The sequence below is a fragment of the Oncorhynchus clarkii genome, chromosome 9 (assembly GCF_045791955.1).
Source record: "Oncorhynchus clarkii lewisi isolate Uvic-CL-2024 chromosome 9, UVic_Ocla_1.0, whole genome shotgun sequence".
Lineage (NCBI taxonomy): Eukaryota > Metazoa > Chordata > Actinopteri > Salmoniformes > Salmonidae > Oncorhynchus > Oncorhynchus clarkii.
The window spans coordinates 49,275,856-49,296,135 of NC_092155.1; the positions used below are offsets into that span (position 1 = coordinate 49,275,856).

The following is a 20,280-nucleotide window of genomic DNA, read 5'->3' on the forward strand; positions in this document are numbered from 1 at the left end:
TCAATACTGGGTGCAGACTTTCTAAATACTGGAGAACATTTCATTCAGATTAACTTTATCCTGAATTGTTTCTTATCGTTAAATCAACTGTGTCATAGGAGTCTGTCAGCAAAGAGAACAAATGGATCATGTGTGTTAACTATTGTTTTTGGAGAAGCCAATGAGCAGGACTATAACTTCAATGATATTACTCCGAAGTACAACATATTTTATAAACAAAAAGCAAATCTCAATGTGAAAACCTCCTTCCAAAGAGGTACTATCATATCGTGAGAGTATAAGTACAACATTATTTTATTGTAGACGTGAACACATTTACATACATGCAATGTACAGACAAATACACACAACAGTTAAGCATGGTACGTGATTTTCAACAACTTAACTGAATTTTACAGTAAATAATGCCGCAAACCTCTGCATAACTTTGTCCTTTTTGGAATTTGACCCAGAAATGTCCTCTTATACAGGGCAAACTAGAAAATGTGTACCAGTGTCTGGTAACTCTTGAGTACCTTTTGAGAGTCGACCACATAACATGAAGTATAGCAGAGTCAACCCCATAACAAAAAGTATAGAAGAGTCAACCCAGTCACATAAAGTGTAGCAGCGTCAACCCCGTAGCGTGAAGTGTAGCAGAGTCAACCCCGTAGCGTGAAGTGTAGCAGTGTCAACCCCGTAGTGTGAAGTGCAGCAGAGTTAACCCCGTAGCGGGAAGTGTAGCAGCGGCAACCCCGTAGCGTGAAGTGTAGCAGTGTCAACCCTGTAGCGTGAAGTGTAGCAGCGTCAACCCCGTAGTGTGAAGTGTAGCAGAGTCAACCCGGTAGCGTGAAGTGTAGCAGAGTTAACCCCGTAGCGTGAAGTGCAGCAGCGTCAACCCCGTAGCGTGAAGTGTAGCAGAGTTAACCCCGTAGCGCGAAGTGTAGCAGCGTCGACCCGGTAGCGTGAAGTGTAGCAGAGTTAACCCCGTAGCGTGAAGTGTAGCAGAGTTAACCCCGTAGCGTGAAGTGCAGCAGCGTCAACCCCGTAGCATGAAGTGTAGCAGCGTCAACCACGTAGCGTGAAGTGTAGCAGAGTCAACCCGGTAGCGTGAAGTTTAGCAGAGTTAACCCCGTAGCGTGAAGTGCAGCAGAGTCAACCCTGTAATGTGAAGGGTAGCACATTCAACCCTGTAACGTGAAGAGTAGGATAGTCCACCCCGTTAAGCAAAATGTAGCAGATTCAACCCCGTAGCGTGAAATGTAGCAGAGTCAACCCTGTTAACGTGAAGAGTAGGATAGTCCACCCCATCAAGCAAAATGTAGCAGAGTCAACCCCGTAGCGTGAAGTGTAGCAGAGTCAACCCTGTTAACGTGAAGAGTAGGATAGTCAACCCCGTCAAGCAAAATGTAGCAGAGTCAACCCCGTAGCGTGAAGTGTAGAATAATCAATCCTATGACGTCAAGTGTAGTGTGTTATGTGAACTCCATTGTTTCATCAATGTCTGCGATTAGACAACTCCATAAATGGCATCTACCAGTTCATAGGTCCCGGCGCTGACATCAATAGAATGTCTCGGTACAAATGATCTGTTGACACCTACTGGTATTTAGTTCATCAAGTCCATGCCATTGCACTCCCATCTCTGTATGAACAGTCTATTGTTTTGAGTGTGTCAGTTCAATTTCGAACTCGGTGGCCTCTAGAGGTGACCAGTAAGCCCCAGCTGGGGGTCAGTCAGTAGGGGGTGCTATACTGGAACAGGAGTGTGTGAGTGCTTATTTTCATGGTTTCTGTTGGGACTGCTGTGGAGACGTGAGGACCCTCCTGCAGACGAGAAGACAAAAAGAGAAGAAAGAGCGTTCTTTTCTTTAGACTGAATTCTTATGAAACAGCTTTCACTATCATTTTAAAAATGTAATCTTTTATGTTCTTTTATTCATTTACAGTAGTGGAAAAAGTACCCAATTGTCATACTTGAGTAAAAGTAAAGATACCTAAGGATCGTACCTTTTTTTCCAATTTTTGCCTAAAATGACATACCCAAATCTAACTCCCTGTAGCTCAGGACTTGAAGCAAGGATATTCAAATTATTGATACCATTTGAAAGGAAACACTTTAAAGTTAGTTGAAATGTGAAATTAATGTAGGAGAATATAACACATTAGATCTGGTAAAAGATAATACAATGAAATAAACATGCATTTTTTTTCATAATCTTTGATATGCAAGAGAAAGGCCATAATGTATTATTGCAGTTTAGGCACAATTTAGATTTTGGCCAATAGATGGCAGCAGTGGGTGTTCAAAGTTTCAGATTGAGCCAGTGAAGCATGGCAATACTGGACAATATTTTGTATCAAGTCTGCCCAAATGTGCTGAATTGGTCAATTGATACATTTTCAAGTACATAACTATAGAGAACATACAAAAATGATATGGTAATACAAAATGTAAGTTTACACACTCTCAGAAATGTCATACAAATCAAATCAAATTTTATTGGTTACAAACACATGGTTGCAGATGTTATTGCGAGTGTAGCGAAATGCTTGTGCTTCTAGATCTGATAGTGCAGCAGAATCTAACAATAAATAATATATCAGAAAACTAAATACTGCATAGTTTCCTAAGGACTAGAAGCGAGGTGACCCTCTCTTGCTTAGACTCCATGATGGATCATTAGCTTATACACTAACTGTCACACATCTAGATGACCGGGCGGGGTGGGGTGGGTGTAGAGCCAGAGACAGCAGGGACTCAAACTGTAGAACCCAGTTCCTACATTTGAATACAAAAATGTATTTTATCAATCAAAGCTATGCTACATTTTATCTCTGGGACCTTCAGTGTCACGGTTGTCGTTGAAGGAAGACCAAAGTGCAGCGTGGTAAGCGTACATTTTCCTTTTATTTAAAATGTCGCCAACAAAACAACAAACAAAGAAACAACCATGAAGCTTACAGGGCTATAGTGCCACTAACAAAAGTCAATTACCCACACTGAAAGGAGGGAAACAAGGGCTACATAAGTATGATTCCCAATCAGAGACAACGATCGACAGCTGTCCCTGATTGAGAACCATACCCGGCCAAAACATAGAAATAAAGAAACATAGAAAACAAAACATAGAATGCCCACCCCACATCACATCACACCCTGACCTAACCAAATAGAGAAATAAAACGGCTCACTAAGGTCAGGGCGTGACACTCAGGATGACAAATCAGAGCAAGATTACTGAATGTAAGTACATTATTTACCTTCAGAGGTGAATGTATCAAACCAGTTGCCGTGATAAATGTTTTTTGTTGTTGTGCAGTCTCCTCAAACAATAGCATGATATTTTTTTCACAGTAATAGCTACTGTAAATTGGACAGTGCAGTTAGATTAACAATAATTAAAGTTTTCTGCCCATATAAGACATGTCTATGTCCTGGAAAGTTTGCTGTTTCTTACAACTGTCATGCTAATCACATTAGTACACGTTAGCTTAACCGTCCTGGTATAGGGACACCTATCCTGTCGAGGTTATTAATAGAAAATGACTCAAGTAATAGTGAAAGTCACCCAGTAAAATACTACTTGAGTAAAAGTCTAAAACTATTTTGTTTTAAATATACTTAAGTATCGAAAGTAAATGAATTTGCTAAAATATACTTAAGTATCAAAAGTAAAAGTATAAATTATTTAAAATGTCTTATATTGAGCAAACCACATTTTTTTTGCGGATGGCCAAGGGCTCAGACATAATCTACAAACGAAGCATGTGTTTAGTGAGTCTACCAGATCAGAGGCAATAGGGATGACCACAGATATTCTCTTGATAAGTGTGTGAATTAGACAATTTTCCTGTACTGCTAAGCATTTAAAATGTAATGAGTACTTTTGGGTGTCAGGGAAAATGTGTGGAGTAAAAAGTATATAATTTTCTTTAGGAATGTAGTGAAGTAAATGTTGTCAAAAATACAGATACCCCCAAGAAGTACTTTCAAATATTTTTACTTAAGTACTTTACACTATCAAAATAAAGAAAGTCACACACTCCATGTGTAATCTCCCAGCAATTTAGTGGGTATTTACCAATTAAATTGCTGGGAGATTACACATGGAGTGTGCGACTTTATTTTGATAGTTTATAGTTTATTTGCCGATAGTCAGCACCTCCACACAAACTATTATTCTGGGTGTTCGCCAGCTAATGTTTTTTATCTACTTAAAAGTCCTTTACACCACTGTTCATATATTGTATTGCCATCTGCTTGATTTTTATCTGAAATGTCTCTGTGTGTTTTTGTATAGCGTGTGTTTTTGTATAGCGCCTTAATCAGTGGGATATTTATCCTAGTCATGCAGTTCTTAGTGTAGCACGTACTACAGTACCCATAATGCTCTGTCACATCCGTGCCTGCTCTGTCCTGTCACCTTATTAATACACGTACCTTCCTGACAGGTAGGTCCTATCCAGCCCTGTAGACAGGTGCAGCGGCCGTTCCGTGGATCACACCGTGCCCCGTTCCTACACTCACAGCTCTCAGAACAGTCCGGGCCGTATTGGTTCACTGGACAATCTGGACACAACCCAGACAGGGAAACAAAAAGTGCGACAACACTTTTACATTGTAGTGTTGTTTGGCATGTTTGAATCCTTACATTGACTTTTAGTCAAACTGCATTGATGTTAAATGGGAGACTCAGTGAACATTTTACTTAAGTGGAAGTTAGGAGCCACCCCATAGTCATTTGAAAAATGTTGATAAATCACACTACTTCAATATTAGATAAAAAGAAACAAAGAACTACTTGTGTCACAGCGCGTTCCCATCTTTCCTGTGGGGCACAGACAGTGGCCGGTTATGGGGTCACATGGGGTGTCCCCCTCGCAGTCACATGACTGGTTGCAGCCCACCCCGAAACGACTCTGCTCACACTCTGTAACCGGGAATGAGAGGGAGGGGGAGCATTCATGGCACACATGGATATGAGAATGAAAAGTAATCCCCATCCTTCAGCATTGCAGGTAAAAGACTATGCCTGGGGCATGTAACAGTCATTTTATCAGCAATTGTATCTACTAAATCTCAGCCTAATCCTTATTTCTGACTGTTAAACTGCTTTTCACCTTTCTCACAGTGGTATCCATGGTAACCAGTAGGGCAGAGACAGTGCCCTGTGCTTGGGTCACAGGGGGCGAGGCCTCGGCACTTACACTGGCGTTGACAGCGGTGGCCATGGAAACCAGCAGGGCAGGCTAGACAGAACATTAGAACATCAGACAGAATATTAGAACTTCAGACCATCAAACAGGACATAGGAACAACAGAACATAAGACAGACTGAATGGCCCTGCCTCACCATGTTCACACAGGTGACCATAGTATCCCGGGTCACACTGGCACTCTCCCGTCACTCTGTCACATGTCCCGTTGTTATGACAATCACACTGCAGTTTGCAGTTGGCTCCGTAACTCCCTGATGGGCACTCTGAATGACCAAGCAACAGAAAACACATACAACACCTTGTCATGGGTAAACGATGGAATGGTGTCACGGGCTCATGATATCAGGGGCACTCAAATGGAGTCTTCACATCAAATTCACAAAACAACACAATGAGGAAAATGTGAAATGTGAGCTGTTGACATGGTTGTCACGACAGGGGTTTAAATACTATTTGAAATAAATGAAACACTGTGTATGTGCTTGATTGAGCTTGTCTGATGCAATTGAACCAATATAAGTGTCTCTGCAAACATCACCTACCTGGCTCTCCAGGTTGGATTAAGCAAATAAGCAAAGACATTGAAAGATTTAAAATAGTATGTATAGTGAGGTCACCTGTATCACAACTGGGTCCGGTCCAGCCTAGTCCGCAGGTACAGCCTCCAGAGACCAGTTCACACACACCACCGTTACTGCAGTTACAGTGCTGGCCACAGTCTTCCCCATACCAGCCCTGGGCACAATCTGACAGACACACACACACACACACACACACACACACACTATAGAATGTCAATAAAACTTGACGGGGTGGTTTATTACATTGATTACACTCATTGTGGAGCAAGAATAAACAGAAATATGTGTGCGTGTTACCCTGTCTGCAGTCTTCTCCCCGCTGGCCCGCCTTGCACACACACCTGCCCGTCTCTGGGTCACTTCGTGCCCCCTCGCCACACAGGGCCACCCTGGCACAGTCCTGCCCATAGCGCCCTGATGGGCATGCTGGTAGAACCATAGGAACAGATAGGGGAAAGAGAGGAGACCATACCAAATGTTATATGGTACTGCTTGTGTTATAGGATCAAAAATACATGCAATTACCATTTTACTTTCCAATGTTGAACTAAATACTATGTAAATATCATTGTATTATATGTGAATGTCCACTCCTCCCCACCCTATGGATATGCCCATTCCCCTGGCACACGTTGGCACTCACTGGTGTTGCAGTCTGCTCCGATGTACCCCGATGGGCACTGACAGGTGCCCGTGGTGGTCTGGCACACACCGGCATTCAGACACTGGCACGGGCGTTCACAGTTTGGGCCATACCGTCCCATGTCACACTCTGTCAAGGCAAACACACACAGGACCTCGTTGTGGTAGTTATTATGGTGAACACATTTCCTACTGGTAAGAGCAACGTTTTGTTCTGATCAGCTGATGTCATAACTAGGGCCAAGAGTTTTTCCTGATCAGGTCACATTGTGGAAAAACCCCTGAACCTAACTATGACTATTGTAAGCTAACAAACTTTCAACAGTGGAATTCCTTCGTGACATTGGTTAAGGAAGTGTGTGGCGGTCTGTGCATGTGTGTGGGGTGGTTGCCTTGATCACAGTTGTTGCCATGGTAACCCGGGGCGCAGAAGCAGAAGCCGGTGACAGGGTGGCACAGCTGGTTGGTGCCAGAGCACTGGCACACCTGGTTACAGTTCAGCCCATATGTGCCAGGTTGGCATGCTGGCAGAGAAACCCACAACACACACATCAAGTCCCATACAACACAGGCACAGTGCATTCAGAAAGTATTCAGATCCCTAGACGTTTTCCACATTTTGTTACGTCACAGCCTTATTCTAAATAGATTCAATTGTTTTTTCTTCTCATCAATCTACCCCACAAATGACAATACAAAATCATGATTTAAAAAATGTTAGTGATTGTATTAAAAATGAAGCACCTTCGGGAGTGATTACGACATCGAGTCTTCTTGGGTTTGACGCTACAAGTTTGTTTGGCACATCTGTATTTTGGGAGTTTCTGCAATTCTTCTCTGAAGATCCTCTCAAGCGCTGTCAGGTTGGACGGGGAGCGTTGTTCCACAGCTATTTTCAGGTCTCTCCAGAAATGTTCGATAGGGTTCAAGTCCGGGCTCTGGTGGGCCACTCAAGGACATTCAGAGACTTGTCCCCAAGCCACTCCTGCGTTGTCTTAGCTGTGTGCTTAGGGTCGTTGACCTGTTGGAAGGTGAACCTTCGCCGTAGTCTGAGGTCCTGAGCGCTCTGGAGCAGGTTATCAAGGATCTCTCTGTACTTTGCTCCATTCATCTTTGCCTCAATCCTGACTAGTCTCCCAGTCCCTGCTGCTGAAAAACATCCTCACAGCATGATGCTGCCAACACAGTGCTTTACCGTAGAGATGGTGCCAGGTTTCCTCCAGATGTGACTCTTGGCATTCAGTCCAAAGAGTTCCGTCTTGGTTTCATCAGACCAGAGAATCTTATTTCTCTTGGTCTGAGAGTCCTTTAGGTGCATTTTTGCAAATTCCAAGTGGGCTGTGCCTTTTACTGAGGAGTGGCTTCTGTATGGCCAGTCTACCATAAATAACTGATTGTTGGAGTACTGCAGAGATGGTTGTCCTTCTGGAAGGTTCTCCCATCTCCACAGAGGGACTCTGGAGCTCTGTCAGAGTGACCATCGGGTTCTTGGTCACCTCCCTGACCAAGGCCCTCTCCCCGATTGCTCAGTTTGTCCGGGCGGCCAGTACTAGGAAGAGTCTTCGTGGTTCTAAACTTCTTCCATTTAAGAATGGAGGCCACTGTGTTCTTGGGGACCTTCAATGCTTCAGAAATGTATTACCCTTCCCCAGATATTTGCCTCGACACAATCCTTTCTCGGATCTCTACGGACAAGTCCTTCGACCTCATGGCTAGGTTTTTGCTCTCACATGAACTGTCAACTGTGAGACCTTATATAGACAGGTGTGTGCCTTTCCAAATCATGTCAAGTCAATTGAATTTACCACAGGTAGACTCCAATCAAGTTGTAGAAACATCTCAAGGATGATCCATGGAAACAGGTTGCACCTGAGCTCAATTTCATGGCACAGGGTCTGAATATTTCTGTTTTTTTATTTTTAATAAATGTGCAAACGTTTCTAAAAACCTGTTTTTGCTTTGTCATTTTGGGGTATTGTGTGTAGACTGATGAAGAAAAATTTCAATTTAGTTAATTTTAGAATAATGCTGTAACGTGACAAAATGTGGAAAAGGTCAAGGGGTCTGAGTACTTTCCAAATGTTCTTTATGCCTGCTGTAGCGGTAATAAGAAAACATGTATATTTACCGTCATTTCATGCAGAACCACCATTACATACAATGCATATCTACCTCATGGGCCCTGTTTGAATACTTCAGAAATGCATCCTTCCTTCCTAATTTCCTTGAGGTTATCATGGATCTGCAATGGTTGGATTGTTGATGGTGAAAGCATACTAGATCTGTGCTTACCTCAAGGAACCAAGGATACATTTCTGAACTATTCAAACATGGCCATAGCATTCAGTTCTCGATTACTCTATTCTCCTATCCCTCTGGCTCTAGCTTCTAGGCTAGACCAGAGCTCTCTCTACAGGCACTTACAGTATGACACACCACAATCTATCACCAAACGAATGCTAACTTGTTAGGTTGCATGTGTCATTGCAGAGTCTGTTATTTTGCTCAATGCAACACAAAACAAAGGGAAACAGTACAATACATCTTCACTCTCCTTCAGCTTCCCCAAGTCACTCACTTTGCTCACAGCCATTGCCAGTGAATCCAGGGGGACAGCCACATTTGCCAGACACATGGTTACAGGAAGTACCGTGGGGACAGTTACAGTCGCTCAGACAGTCATTCCCATAGGAGCCAGGTAAACAGGCTGTGGTGAACGGGGAAATTACACATGTTCAATGAAGTCAATAAATACAGTCTGTTGTGATTTACAGTATATACAGGTCCTTGTAATAAATAGTTACTATACATTCATATTTGACTATATGTCAGGACCTGTATTCATAAAGCGCCTCTGAGTAGGTTTGCTGATGTATGATCAGGTGTCCCCTTGTCCATGTAATCTTATTCATTATGATCTAAAAGGCAAGACTGATCCCAGATCAGCACTCTGGCCTTACCTCTGTCACACTTGGGTCCCCTCCAGCCAGGAGGACACACACACACACCGCTGACTTGGTCACACATATCCCCATGGTTACATCGACACCGCTCCTCACACCCTGGGCCAAACAGGCCAGCCTCACACGCTGTTTAGGACACAAGTGCACATAAAACAAAAACACTTTGAACTGCTGTCAAAGTGCTTATGCTCCTCTGCACTGCTGCTTCTCATATTGAACTGCTGGGCGTAGCTCTTACCCTTGGCTTGGAGACAAAAGCTTTCTATAGGCTACTACCACCATCACCATTATCAAAGACGATCTATTACGCTGTTGTTGCTGTTGGGATTAAGCATACACAAACACATTCACTGTTTAAAAATGTGAATTGTATTGATTGAAAAAAAAAAGCACCAGAAAGCAATGTACAGATAGCACACATCGATCTGCACAACATAGGCACAATATATTTTTAAATCTCGGTGTCACAGCGCACTGTCAAGGGTGGCGGAGTTAAGCTTAGAGGGCCCATTTCCTTTTTAAGAAGATCCTCTAGATTCCTCATTTTAGCTGGGGGAGGTGCACAGCCATCCCCATCCGTCATGGCAGCGGCACTACTAGCACCGACTCTAAGTGCTGCCCCCAGTTCCAAGTAGGCCTAGGGTTTCTTTCGTGTCCCCCATGCAATCTCTCCTGCAGCTTTTGTACCGGGGATCGAGAAGGGAGGCCTTTGACGAAAGTCCCTGTAGTTCCAGTGCTCTGTACTTGTCCTGCAATTACACTGCCCATCTTAATTTTTATATTTCTTGTGAGCTTGGAGTCGTGGGGGTTTGGAGAGAGAATTTTTCCCATTTAAAGTTGTAGAATGGGCTTAACTGTCACATAAGTCTTCCCAGGGGGACTTGAGAAGCCAATCACTGGCAATGTAATGAGCAGTCAGGCTCATGTACGGGTTCGTGGTTGCACTAGACCACATATCTGTTGTGAGAGAGAAATTGGGTATGTCCTTGAGTGCTTGGAGAATTTCTTCCATCACTTTCTCATACACATTGGGAACAGCTGTTTGTAAAAAGTATCTTCTCGATGGTAACTGTTTGTCAAGTTCCTGCAGCATTTCTTTAAATGCTGGCTTTTCAACTGTACCAAAAAGCGCCATCTCCATGACCAGTGTCGATTGTAGCATGCCAATCTTGGTGGGGAAAGCTCAACATTATTTGTGGGGTTGCATGCCAGCAAAGGCCCTAGACAACACAACTCATTTACTGCCTTTTAAAAAAACATAACTGATATTCTTAAAACAAATGTGGTTTCTACTGCCAATTGAGACTTACAAACTATGGCACAAGGGAACGATGAGCGGATACGAGCCTATCTGTAATTTTGATTAAGACATTAATGAGCGAGCTACGACGAACGTAGTCAATTTAACTATTTGTTTGGCACTTTTTAAATGTACTGCGACATAATTCAGAACGTGGGCCGTTCTTACAGTATTTTCCCTGTTCACCAACTCAGAACCGTAGGATAAATAAAGGAGCAGACAATAAAAGCTCTAAAATATTAAATTATGACATTTTTCTAAAACAGGCTATAGGCTAGATTTGCACCACCAAGTCAGAACAGAAGGCTAAGTTCTGAGAAGGAAAGAGACCAAATTATTAGGGTGAGGCACATGGGCTACTAATATCTTACTACACAACATACACTTAGTATTACTTTCTTAGCTATAGTATACGTATCCCCCTGGCATCTTGCATCACTTATGCAGCAGCATACAATACATTTTTGGACTCACAGTTGTGGCTCGGCGGTCCTTCATGTGGGCATGTTTTATCATCAAAGTCTGTCACTCTTTAGATTGATGGTGCTTTCAAGACAACTGGGAAGTCAGAAAAAAACAAGGTTGAACTATGACTTCAGTGATCTTCAGGTTGGAGCTCTAGAAAGAGGCCAGAGTTCCCGACATGGACTTCCAAGTTGGAAGACCGTTCAAAATGTATTTTCCCAGTCGGAGCTTGTTTTTTTCCGAGTTCCCTGTTGTTTTGAACTCACGGAAGTCTGAGATTTCCCAGTTCCGAGTTTTCAGTTGTTTTGAACGTGACAGAAGTCATTCTGGCTTGACAGCATGGCCGATGTATTCAACCTTGTCTGACCCATGGTGTTGCATGTGAATGTTTATATTTTTAAGCTTGGAAAAGATACCATTAAACCCAGACTTGGACCACACACACTCTCCACCGAATAGCAGGCAGGGGAAACCAAATAGGGATTGCTTTGCAACGGAGGTTCCGAGGTTCCGGACCGTGGACCGTCGCTGGAGGTTCCTGACCGTGGACCGTCGCTGGAGGTTCCGGACCTTGGACCGGCGCAGGAGGTTCCGGACCGTGGACCGTCGCAGGAGGTTCCGGAACGTGGACCATCGCAGGAGGTTCCGTAGCGTGAACCGTCGCCGGAAGCTCTGGACTGGGGATCGTCGCTGGAAGCTCTGGACTGTGAATGCACACTGGAGGCTGAGTGGGTGGAGCCGGTACAGGTGGCACAGGACTGGTGACACGCACTTCAGGCCTGGTGCGGGGAGCAGGCACAGGACGCACCAGACTGGTGACACACACTTCAGGGTGAGTGCGAGGAGGAGACACAGGACGTACCAGGCTGGGAAGGCGCACTGGAGGCCTGATGCGTGGGGCCGGTACAGGTTGCACTGTACTGGTGACACGAATTTCAGGGCGAGTGCGAGGAGGCGGCACAGGACGTACCGGACTGGGAAGGCGCACTGGAGGCCTGATGCGTGGAGCCGGTACAGGTTGCACTGGACTGGTGACACACACTTCAGGGCGAGTGCGAGGAGGAGGCACAGGACGTACCGGACTGGGAAGGTGCACTGGAGGCCAGATGTGTGAAACCAGTGCAGATGGCACCGGACTGGTGTCACGCTCTTCAGCACGCCTGTATGGCAGCATTCTCATCGCTACCACCTCTCTCCGGAATCTTTCATCAAATTCCTCATCCGACTCCCAAACAGGCTCTGGCACTCTCCGCTGCTCGACCGCCAGCTCCATGTGTCCCCTCCCCCCCAAAAAATCTTGGGGTTTCTTTGGCCGTGGTCCCCGGTGTTGTCGCTGTCCTTCCATGCTTCTTGGCGACTCCCGCCAAGGAAGGCTATCCTGTCCAGGATCTCTTCCCATCCAAGATCTCCTCCTAAGTCCAGGATACCTTCTTCTCCTGGGCACGCTGCTTGGTCCTGTTGTGGTGAGATATTCTGTCACGATCTTGGAAATGAGCGGGCCAAGGTGCAGTGTGAGTATAGTTCCACATATTTATTTAACCAGTTGAGTGTATGGGGGCGCTATTTCATTATTGGATAAAAAAACGTGCCCGTTTTAAGCGCAATATTTTGTCACGAAAAGATGCTCGACTATGCATATAATTGACAGCTTTGGAAAGAAAACAGTCTAACGTTTCCAAAACTGCAAATATATTATCTGTGAGTGCCACAGAACTCATGCTACAGGCGAAACCAAGATGATACTTCAAACAGGAAATGAGCAGAATTTCTGAAGCTCTGTTTTCCAATGTCTCCTTATATGGCTGTGAATGCACCAGGAACGAGCCTGCGCTTTCTGTCGTTTCTTCAAGATGTCTGCAGCATTGTGACGTATTTGTAGGCATATCATTGGAAGATTGGCCATAAGAGACTACATTTTCCAGGGGTCCGCCCAGTGTCCTTTGTCTAAATTGGTGCGTAATCTTCAGTTGCGGGCATTTTCTCCTGGGATTCAGGACAGAAAGCACACTTCCACGAACGATATATCATCGAAGAGATATGTGAAAAACACCTTGAGGATTGGTTCTAAACAACGTTTGCCATGTTTCAGTCGATATTATGGAGTTAATTTGGAAAAAAGTTCGGCGTTTTGATAACTGAGTTTTTTTGGTAACCAAACGTGACGCACCAAACGGAGCGATTTCTCCTAAACAAATAATCTTTCAGGAAAAACTGAACATTTGCTATCTAACAGAGTCTCCTCATTGAAAACATCTGAAGTTCTTCAAAGGTAAATGATTTTATTTGAATGCTTTTCTGGTTTTTGTGAAAATGTTGCCTGCTGAATGCTAACGCTAATGCTAACGCTAAATGCTACGCTAGCTAGCTACTGTTACACAAATGATTGTTTTCCTATGGTTGAGAAGCACATTTTGAAAATCTGAGATGACAGTGTTGTTAACAAAAGGCTAAGCTTGAGAGCTAGCATATTTATTTCATTTCATTTGCGATTTTCATGAATAGTTAACGTTGCGTTATGGTAATAAGCTTGAGGCTGTATTCACGATCCCGGATCCGGGATGGCTAAGTGCTAGAGGTTAAGTGAAACTAACAAAACAACAAAACTTACAAGGACCGTGAGGACGTAGTGCCCAAACACACTAACCAACAATTAATATCCCACAAAACACAGGTGGGGAAATAGCTACCTAAATATGATCCCCAATCAGAGGCAAAGATAAACAGCTGCCTCTAATTGGGAACCATATTAGCACCAACATAGAAATATATATACTAGATCACCCCCTAGTCACGCCCTGACCTACTACACCATAGAGAACTAAGGGCTCTCTATGGTAAGGGCGTGATGTTGACATGTCCAATCAAAGCTATGATATAACTTAGGATATAACGTGATTTGACGTCACGTTATCTGTGCCCAATTAACTTGAGCCTTCGTGGATGGGCACTTCTAATGTAAATATATGGCAGCACCCAAGGGGGCTTGAACGTTCAATCAATCAATCAATCAATCAATCAATCAATCAATAACATTTAGTTATAAAGCCCTTTTTACTTCAGCCAATGTCACAAAGTGCTATACAGAAATCCAGCCTAAAACCCCAAACAGCAAGCAATGCAGGTGTAGAAGCATGGTGGCTAGGAAAAACTGCCTAGAAAGGCAGGAACAAGGAAGAAACCTAGAGAGGAACCAGGCTCTGAGGGGTAGCCAATCCTCTTCTGGCTGTGCCGGGTGGAGATTATAATAGTACATGGCCAAGATGTTCAAACGTTCATAGATGATCAGCAGGGTCAAGCTCGCCCTGTAGATTTTGAGGTGACGTAGTGTCTCCATGAGTGACAGAACACTGAGCAAATCACGGGGCAACTAGAGAAGATTGCCAACCCCTACGCTCTGTATTTTCCATTGGCTGCCCCTCCACCAAAGAAAGCACTGAGCTAGGCTGAAACACCTGCATTTTCTAGCTGCCTTTCTCAAGAAAGCAGAAAACAAAATGAGAGACCATGTTTGTTTTTACATTGTTTGCAAACTGATATGTGACATGTATTAATTCCCCCCAAAACTTGCGAAACAGGCAACCAGACAAACAGGCAACTCCCCAAAGGGCTCGGGAGAGGCGAAGGTCGGTTCATGTGTCCTCCGAAACATGACCCACCTGAACAAAACGCAGCGCAAATTAGCTCTAACCAGAGGCGACTCTGGGATGCTGGCCTTCTAGGCAGAGCTGCAAAGTTCTAGGCAGAGTTTCAAAGAAAAAGCCATATCTCAGACTGGCCAATAAAAATAAAAAATGAATATGGGGAAAAGAACACAGACACTATAAAGAGGACCTCTGCCTAGAAGGCCAGCATCCCGGAGTCGCCTCTTCACTGTTGACATTGAGACCGGTGATTTGCGGGTACTATTTCATCGTAAGAAGCATTTCAAGGTCCTGGAGTGGCCTAGCCAGTCTCCAGATCTCAACCCCATAGAAAATCTTTGGAGGGAGTTGAAAGTCCGTGTTGCCCAGCAACAGCCCCAAAACATCACTGCTCTAGAGGAGATCTGCATGGAGGAATGGGCCAAAATACCAGCAACAGTGTGTGAAAACATTGTGAAGACTAACAGAAAACGTTTGACCTCTGTCATTGCCAACAAAGTCTGGAAGGAGAGTTTCCAGTCTAGCCAGACACCTAGGTATTTGTAGTTGTCCAAATATAATAAGTTAGAACCGTCCAGAGTAGTGATGCTAGGCGGGCGGGTGCGGGCAGTGATCGGTTGAAGAGCATGCATTTAGTTTTTAAGATCAGTTGGAGGCCACGGAAGAAGTGTTGTATGGCATTGAAGCTCGTCTGGAGGTTTGTTAACACAGTGTCCAAAGAAGGGCCAGATGTATACAGAATGGTGTCGTCTGCGTAGAGGTGGATCAAAGAATCCCCCGCAGCAAGAGCGACATCATTGATATATACAGAGAAAAGAGTCGGCCCGAGAACTGAACCCTCTGAACACTGCTGCGAGGGGTGCAGAGCTGTTGGCTGGTGTTGGGATAGCCAGGTGGAAAACGTGGCCAGCCGTAGAGAAATGCTTATTGAAATTCTTGATTATCCTGGATTTTTTGGTGGCGACAGTGTTTCCTAGCCTCAGTGCAGTGGGCAGCTAAGAGGAGGTGTTATTATTCTCCATTGACTTGACAGTGTCCCAAAACGTTGCTTCAGGATGTACATTTCTGTTTGAAAAAGTTAGCATTTGCTTTCCTAACTGACTGTGTATATTGGTTCCTAACTTCCCTGCAAAGTTGCATATCGTGGGGAATATTCGAAGCTAGTGCAGTGTTCCCCAGGATGTTTTTGTGCTGGTCAAGGGCAGTCAAGTCTGGAGTTAACCAAGGGCCATATCTGTTCTTATTTTTTGAATGGGGCATGCTTATTTAAGATGATGAGGAAGGCACTTTTGAAGAACAACCGGGCATCCTCTACTGACGGGATGAGGTCAATATCCTCCCAGGATACCCGGGCCAGGTCGTTTAGAAAGGCCTGCTCGCAGAAGTGTTTTAGGGAGCATTTGACAGTGATGAGGGTTGGTCGTTTGACCGTGGACCCATAATGGATGCAGGCAATGAGGCAGTGATCACTGAGATCCTGGTTGAAAACAGCATAGGTATTTAGAGGGCACGTTGGTCTGGATGATATCTATGAGGGTGCCCATGTTTACGGATTTGGGGTTGTACCTGGTAGATTCGTTGATAATTTGTGTGAGATTGAGGGCACCTAGCTTAGATTGTAGGACGGCTGGGGTGTTAAGCATTTCCCAGTTTAGGTTACCTAACAGTACAAACTCTGACGATAGATGGGGGACAATCAATTCATATATGGTGTCCAGGGCACAGCTGGGAGCTGAGTGGGGTCTGTAACAAGCTGATTATTTCTGGAGAGATGGATTTTTAAAAGTAGTAGCTCAAACTATTTGGGCATAGACCTGGATAGTAGGACATAACTCTGCAGGTTATCTCTAAAGCAGATTGCAACTCCGCCCCCTTTAGCAGTTCTATCTTGACGGAAAATGTTGTAATTGGGGATGGAAATTTCAGAATTCTTGGTGGCCTTCCTAAGCCAGGATTTTGACACAGCTAGGCCATCAGGGTTGATGGAGTGTGCTAAAGCAGTGAATAAAGCAAATTTAGGGAGGAGGCTTCTAATGTTAACATGCATGAACCCAAGGCTTTTCCGGTTACAGAAGTCAACAAAAGAGAGCGCCTGGGGACACACAGGGCCTGGGTTAACCTCTACATCACCAGAGGAACAGAGGAGGAGTATGATAAGGGTACGGCTAGTGCGTTCGGAACAGAGAGTAAAAGGAGCAGACTTCTGGACGTAGTAGGATAAATTCAGGGCATGGTAGGATGCGAGTACAGTGGAGGTAAACCTAGGCATTGAGTGACGATGAGAGAGGCTGCATCTCTGGAGGCATCAGTTATGCTAGGTGCGGTCTCCGCATGTGTGGGGGGTGGGGCAAGGGAGCTGACCCGAGGCATGTAGAGGGGGACTAGGGGTTCTGCAGTAAAACAAAACAATGAGAGCTACCCTAAACAACAGTATACAAGGCATATTGACATTAGAGGGAGGCATAAAGCAATTACAGGTGTTCATTGGGAGGGCTAAGACAACAACGGGTAAATAGCGATGAATGGGCAGAGAAGGTCAGTTAACTATACACAGGGCCTGAGTTCGAGGCTGGGGCCGACAGATAAACAAAATGAACAGTCCAGTATGCATCAACTGTGTAGCTGAGTGATCACAGTGTCCAATAAGCAGCAATGGACAAAACAGCGGGAGACACGACGCTCAGAGAGTTAGCAGGCCAGGGCTAGTAGCTGGGTCCTCACTGACATCAACGACGCAGAGGCCGGTTGAGAGCACATCGGCCGAAATATGTCAGCAGACCAGTTGTGATGGATCGGTGGGGCTCCGTGTCGAAAAAGGGTCCAGGCCAATTGGAAAGAGAGGTATTGTAGTTGGTGTACTTCGTTTGCTAGCTGGGAGAATGGGCCTAGCTCCAGGCTAACTAGTGCCTGCTTCTGGACAAGGGTGTTAGCCACGATAGCCACTCGGTAGCAGCTGGCTAGCTGTGATGATCCGGTGTAATGGTCCAGAGCTTGCGGCAGGAATCCGGTGATGTAGTGGGGGGAAAAAAGCAGTCCGATATGCTCAGGGCAGATATTATCCGGGTTATCCGGGCTAAAGCGGCTGGTGTCTGTGCTAAAGGTAAAGACTGCTAGCAGTGGCTAACAATGACTAAATAGCTAGTAGCTAATTAGCTAGCTAGATTCTGAAGGCTAGCTTCTGATGGAGGTTCCAGTTAGGTCTAAAAAAAATAGCTGAATATTTACACGGGACAAAAACAAACATCTTGCTGCTACGCCATCTTGGAGAATGTCATTTTACAGTAACATGGTTAGGATTCTTATTCCTTACCTGTCTGACAGTGCTGTCCTACCCAGCCTGGGCCACAACTGCATTCTCCAATGCGATGGTCACACACACCACCATTCAAACACTCACAGGGCTGAGCACAGTCCGCCCCAAACCAGCCATGGGCACACTCTGGGGACAGAGAGAGAGAGAGAGACAGGAAGAGAGACAAGAATAATTCCTCATTAATAAAGTTTTGTCACGAGAATGTTAACTTAGTTACCATGGAAACTTATTGTGACATTGAATCACATGGCTGCAGGAGACAGTTGTTCCAGAAGTGAAGTCCAGAAGTTGAAGAAAAATCTAGGTAAATATTACTATTTTTATTGTCAGTCATTTCCAAACAGGCTATAAATGTATTTAATTTGTGGTAGAATTTTGATTTTTTAAAATATGTTTTATGTATTTAGTGTAACCTACCTGTATATGCTAGCTGTAATACTTGCCAAAGCATGCTAAGCAGTCTGTCATTTTTCTCCAAAAACAGTAGAAGCATAATTTCCATCACAAACTTAAAACCTCTTACTTCTACCCCCTCCTTTTTCGAACATTCTGTTAAAAATCGCGCAACTTTTCAGCGTCCTGCTACTCATGCCAGGAATATAGTATATGCATATTATTAGTATGTGTGGATAGAAAACACTCTGAAGTTTCTAAAACTGGTTAAATCACGGCTGTGACTATAACAGATCGTGTGTTTCATTGAAAAACGCAAGAAAAACTGCTCTCTGAAAGCTAAAAATAATTTCCATAAGTCTCTTCCATGGGTTGTTAAAAGAGGACAAAATTTAATATCGACCTGCATGCAATTCATACAAATTCCACACGATGTCGCCATTGTCGTCATTTTCAATTGAATTTATTGTTGGAAAATCCATCTATCTGGCTTCCGTTTCTTCCAGTCTCCACCCGGATGTTGTTAATGTGGACATTGGCAGCCATTGATTTGCAAACGAGGAGCTATTGAATATACATCGCCCTGTAATCATTTTGATAGATTATAAACGTTTACTAATACCTAAAGTTGGATTACAAAAGGATTTCGAAGTGTTTTGTGAAAGTTTATCGTCGACTTTTTTAATTTTAAAAAATTACGCAGCGTTTAAAAACGATGTTTTTTTCTGAATGACACAGCTTCCATAGAAAGCTATTTTGGGTATATATGGACCGATTTAAACGAAAAAAATACCCAATAGTGATGTTTATGGGGCATATAGGAGTGCCAAGAAAGAAGCTCGTCAAAGGTAATGAATGTTTTATATTTTATTTCTGCGTTTTGTGCTGCGTCGGATAGGCAGAGTCTTTGTTTACGTCGCATTCAGGCATTTTCAGGTGGTGCATGCTATCAGATAATACCTTCTCATGCTTTCGCCGAAAAGCATTTTAAAAATCTGACTTGTTGGCTAGGTTCACAACGAGTGTAGCTTTAATTCAATACCCTGCTTGTGAATTTTGATCAAGGTTTGAGTTTTAACGAGTACATTTAGCATTTAGCGTAGCGCATTTGCATTTCCAGGTGCCTACTTGAGACATATGCGTCTCAAGTAGAGTCAAGAAGTTAACTGTGGTGGAAATGACAAAAATCCATTATGTTATTACTTTTTAATTTTTATTTTTTTTTTACTTTAGGCTTATCTAATCATGTTTTAAATTCCTTTAATCTAGAAAATGCTCCAAGGTGTGGACAATTGGAAAACTTAAGTATTTTTCTTTGTTTTTAGAAGATTCCACATAAAACAGCACAGAGGTTACAGACATAGAAACAAAATAAAAACCGATCCTTTACGAACATCCTGAGAAAGTATGGCCTGGTCAAAGACGCAAACAGAGAATTTGGATTTTCAGCAAAACAAATGAGGGCAAATGGAAACAGGACAACAAGTCTTCAATACTACAGGAAAGAGCAGTGTAACATGATTAGCACAGCCACAGAAGAGAAAATCACTAGATTCTATGAAAGGGATGTCAACAGTAGAGCAACAACAGGGAAAAAGAACACACAAGAAAGAAAAGCAGAAGCGCTTCTTGAATGGCACAATTCAGAACCTTTTTCAGAATTTTAAGAGGGAATATTCAGATTAAAATGTCTTCTATGAATTCCGCAAAATACGTATTTTTTAGGTTGTCAATCCAACAGTCCGGGATAGGGATACATGCCTCTGCAAAACCCACGCCA

General features: G+C 43.8%; 1 protein-coding gene across 1 annotated transcript in view; it reads right to left on the reverse strand.

Annotated features, from left to right (window-relative positions):
- Window positions 1-1,729: 1,729 nt before the first annotated feature.
- LOC139416469 (multiple epidermal growth factor-like domains protein 6) overlaps window positions 1,730-20,280 on the reverse strand; it is a 76,124-nt gene continuing 57,573 nt past the window's right edge. Inside the window, exons 23-34 of the mRNA XM_071165096.1 lie at window positions 18,105-18,233; window positions 9,386-9,514; window positions 9,004-9,132; window positions 6,818-6,949; window positions 6,427-6,555; window positions 6,081-6,209; window positions 5,820-5,948; window positions 5,337-5,465; window positions 5,104-5,232; window positions 4,785-4,913; window positions 4,424-4,552; window positions 1,730-1,806 (exon numbers count right to left, since the gene is read on the reverse strand). Of these exons, the coding sequence (XP_071021197.1) occupies window positions 1,730-1,806; window positions 4,424-4,552; window positions 4,785-4,913; window positions 5,104-5,232; window positions 5,337-5,465; window positions 5,820-5,948; window positions 6,081-6,209; window positions 6,427-6,555; window positions 6,818-6,949; window positions 9,004-9,132; window positions 9,386-9,514; window positions 18,105-18,233 (1,499 nt within the window). The remainder of the gene's footprint in view (window positions 1,807-4,423; window positions 4,553-4,784; window positions 4,914-5,103; window positions 5,233-5,336; window positions 5,466-5,819; window positions 5,949-6,080; window positions 6,210-6,426; window positions 6,556-6,817; window positions 6,950-9,003; window positions 9,133-9,385; window positions 9,515-18,104; window positions 18,234-20,280) is intronic.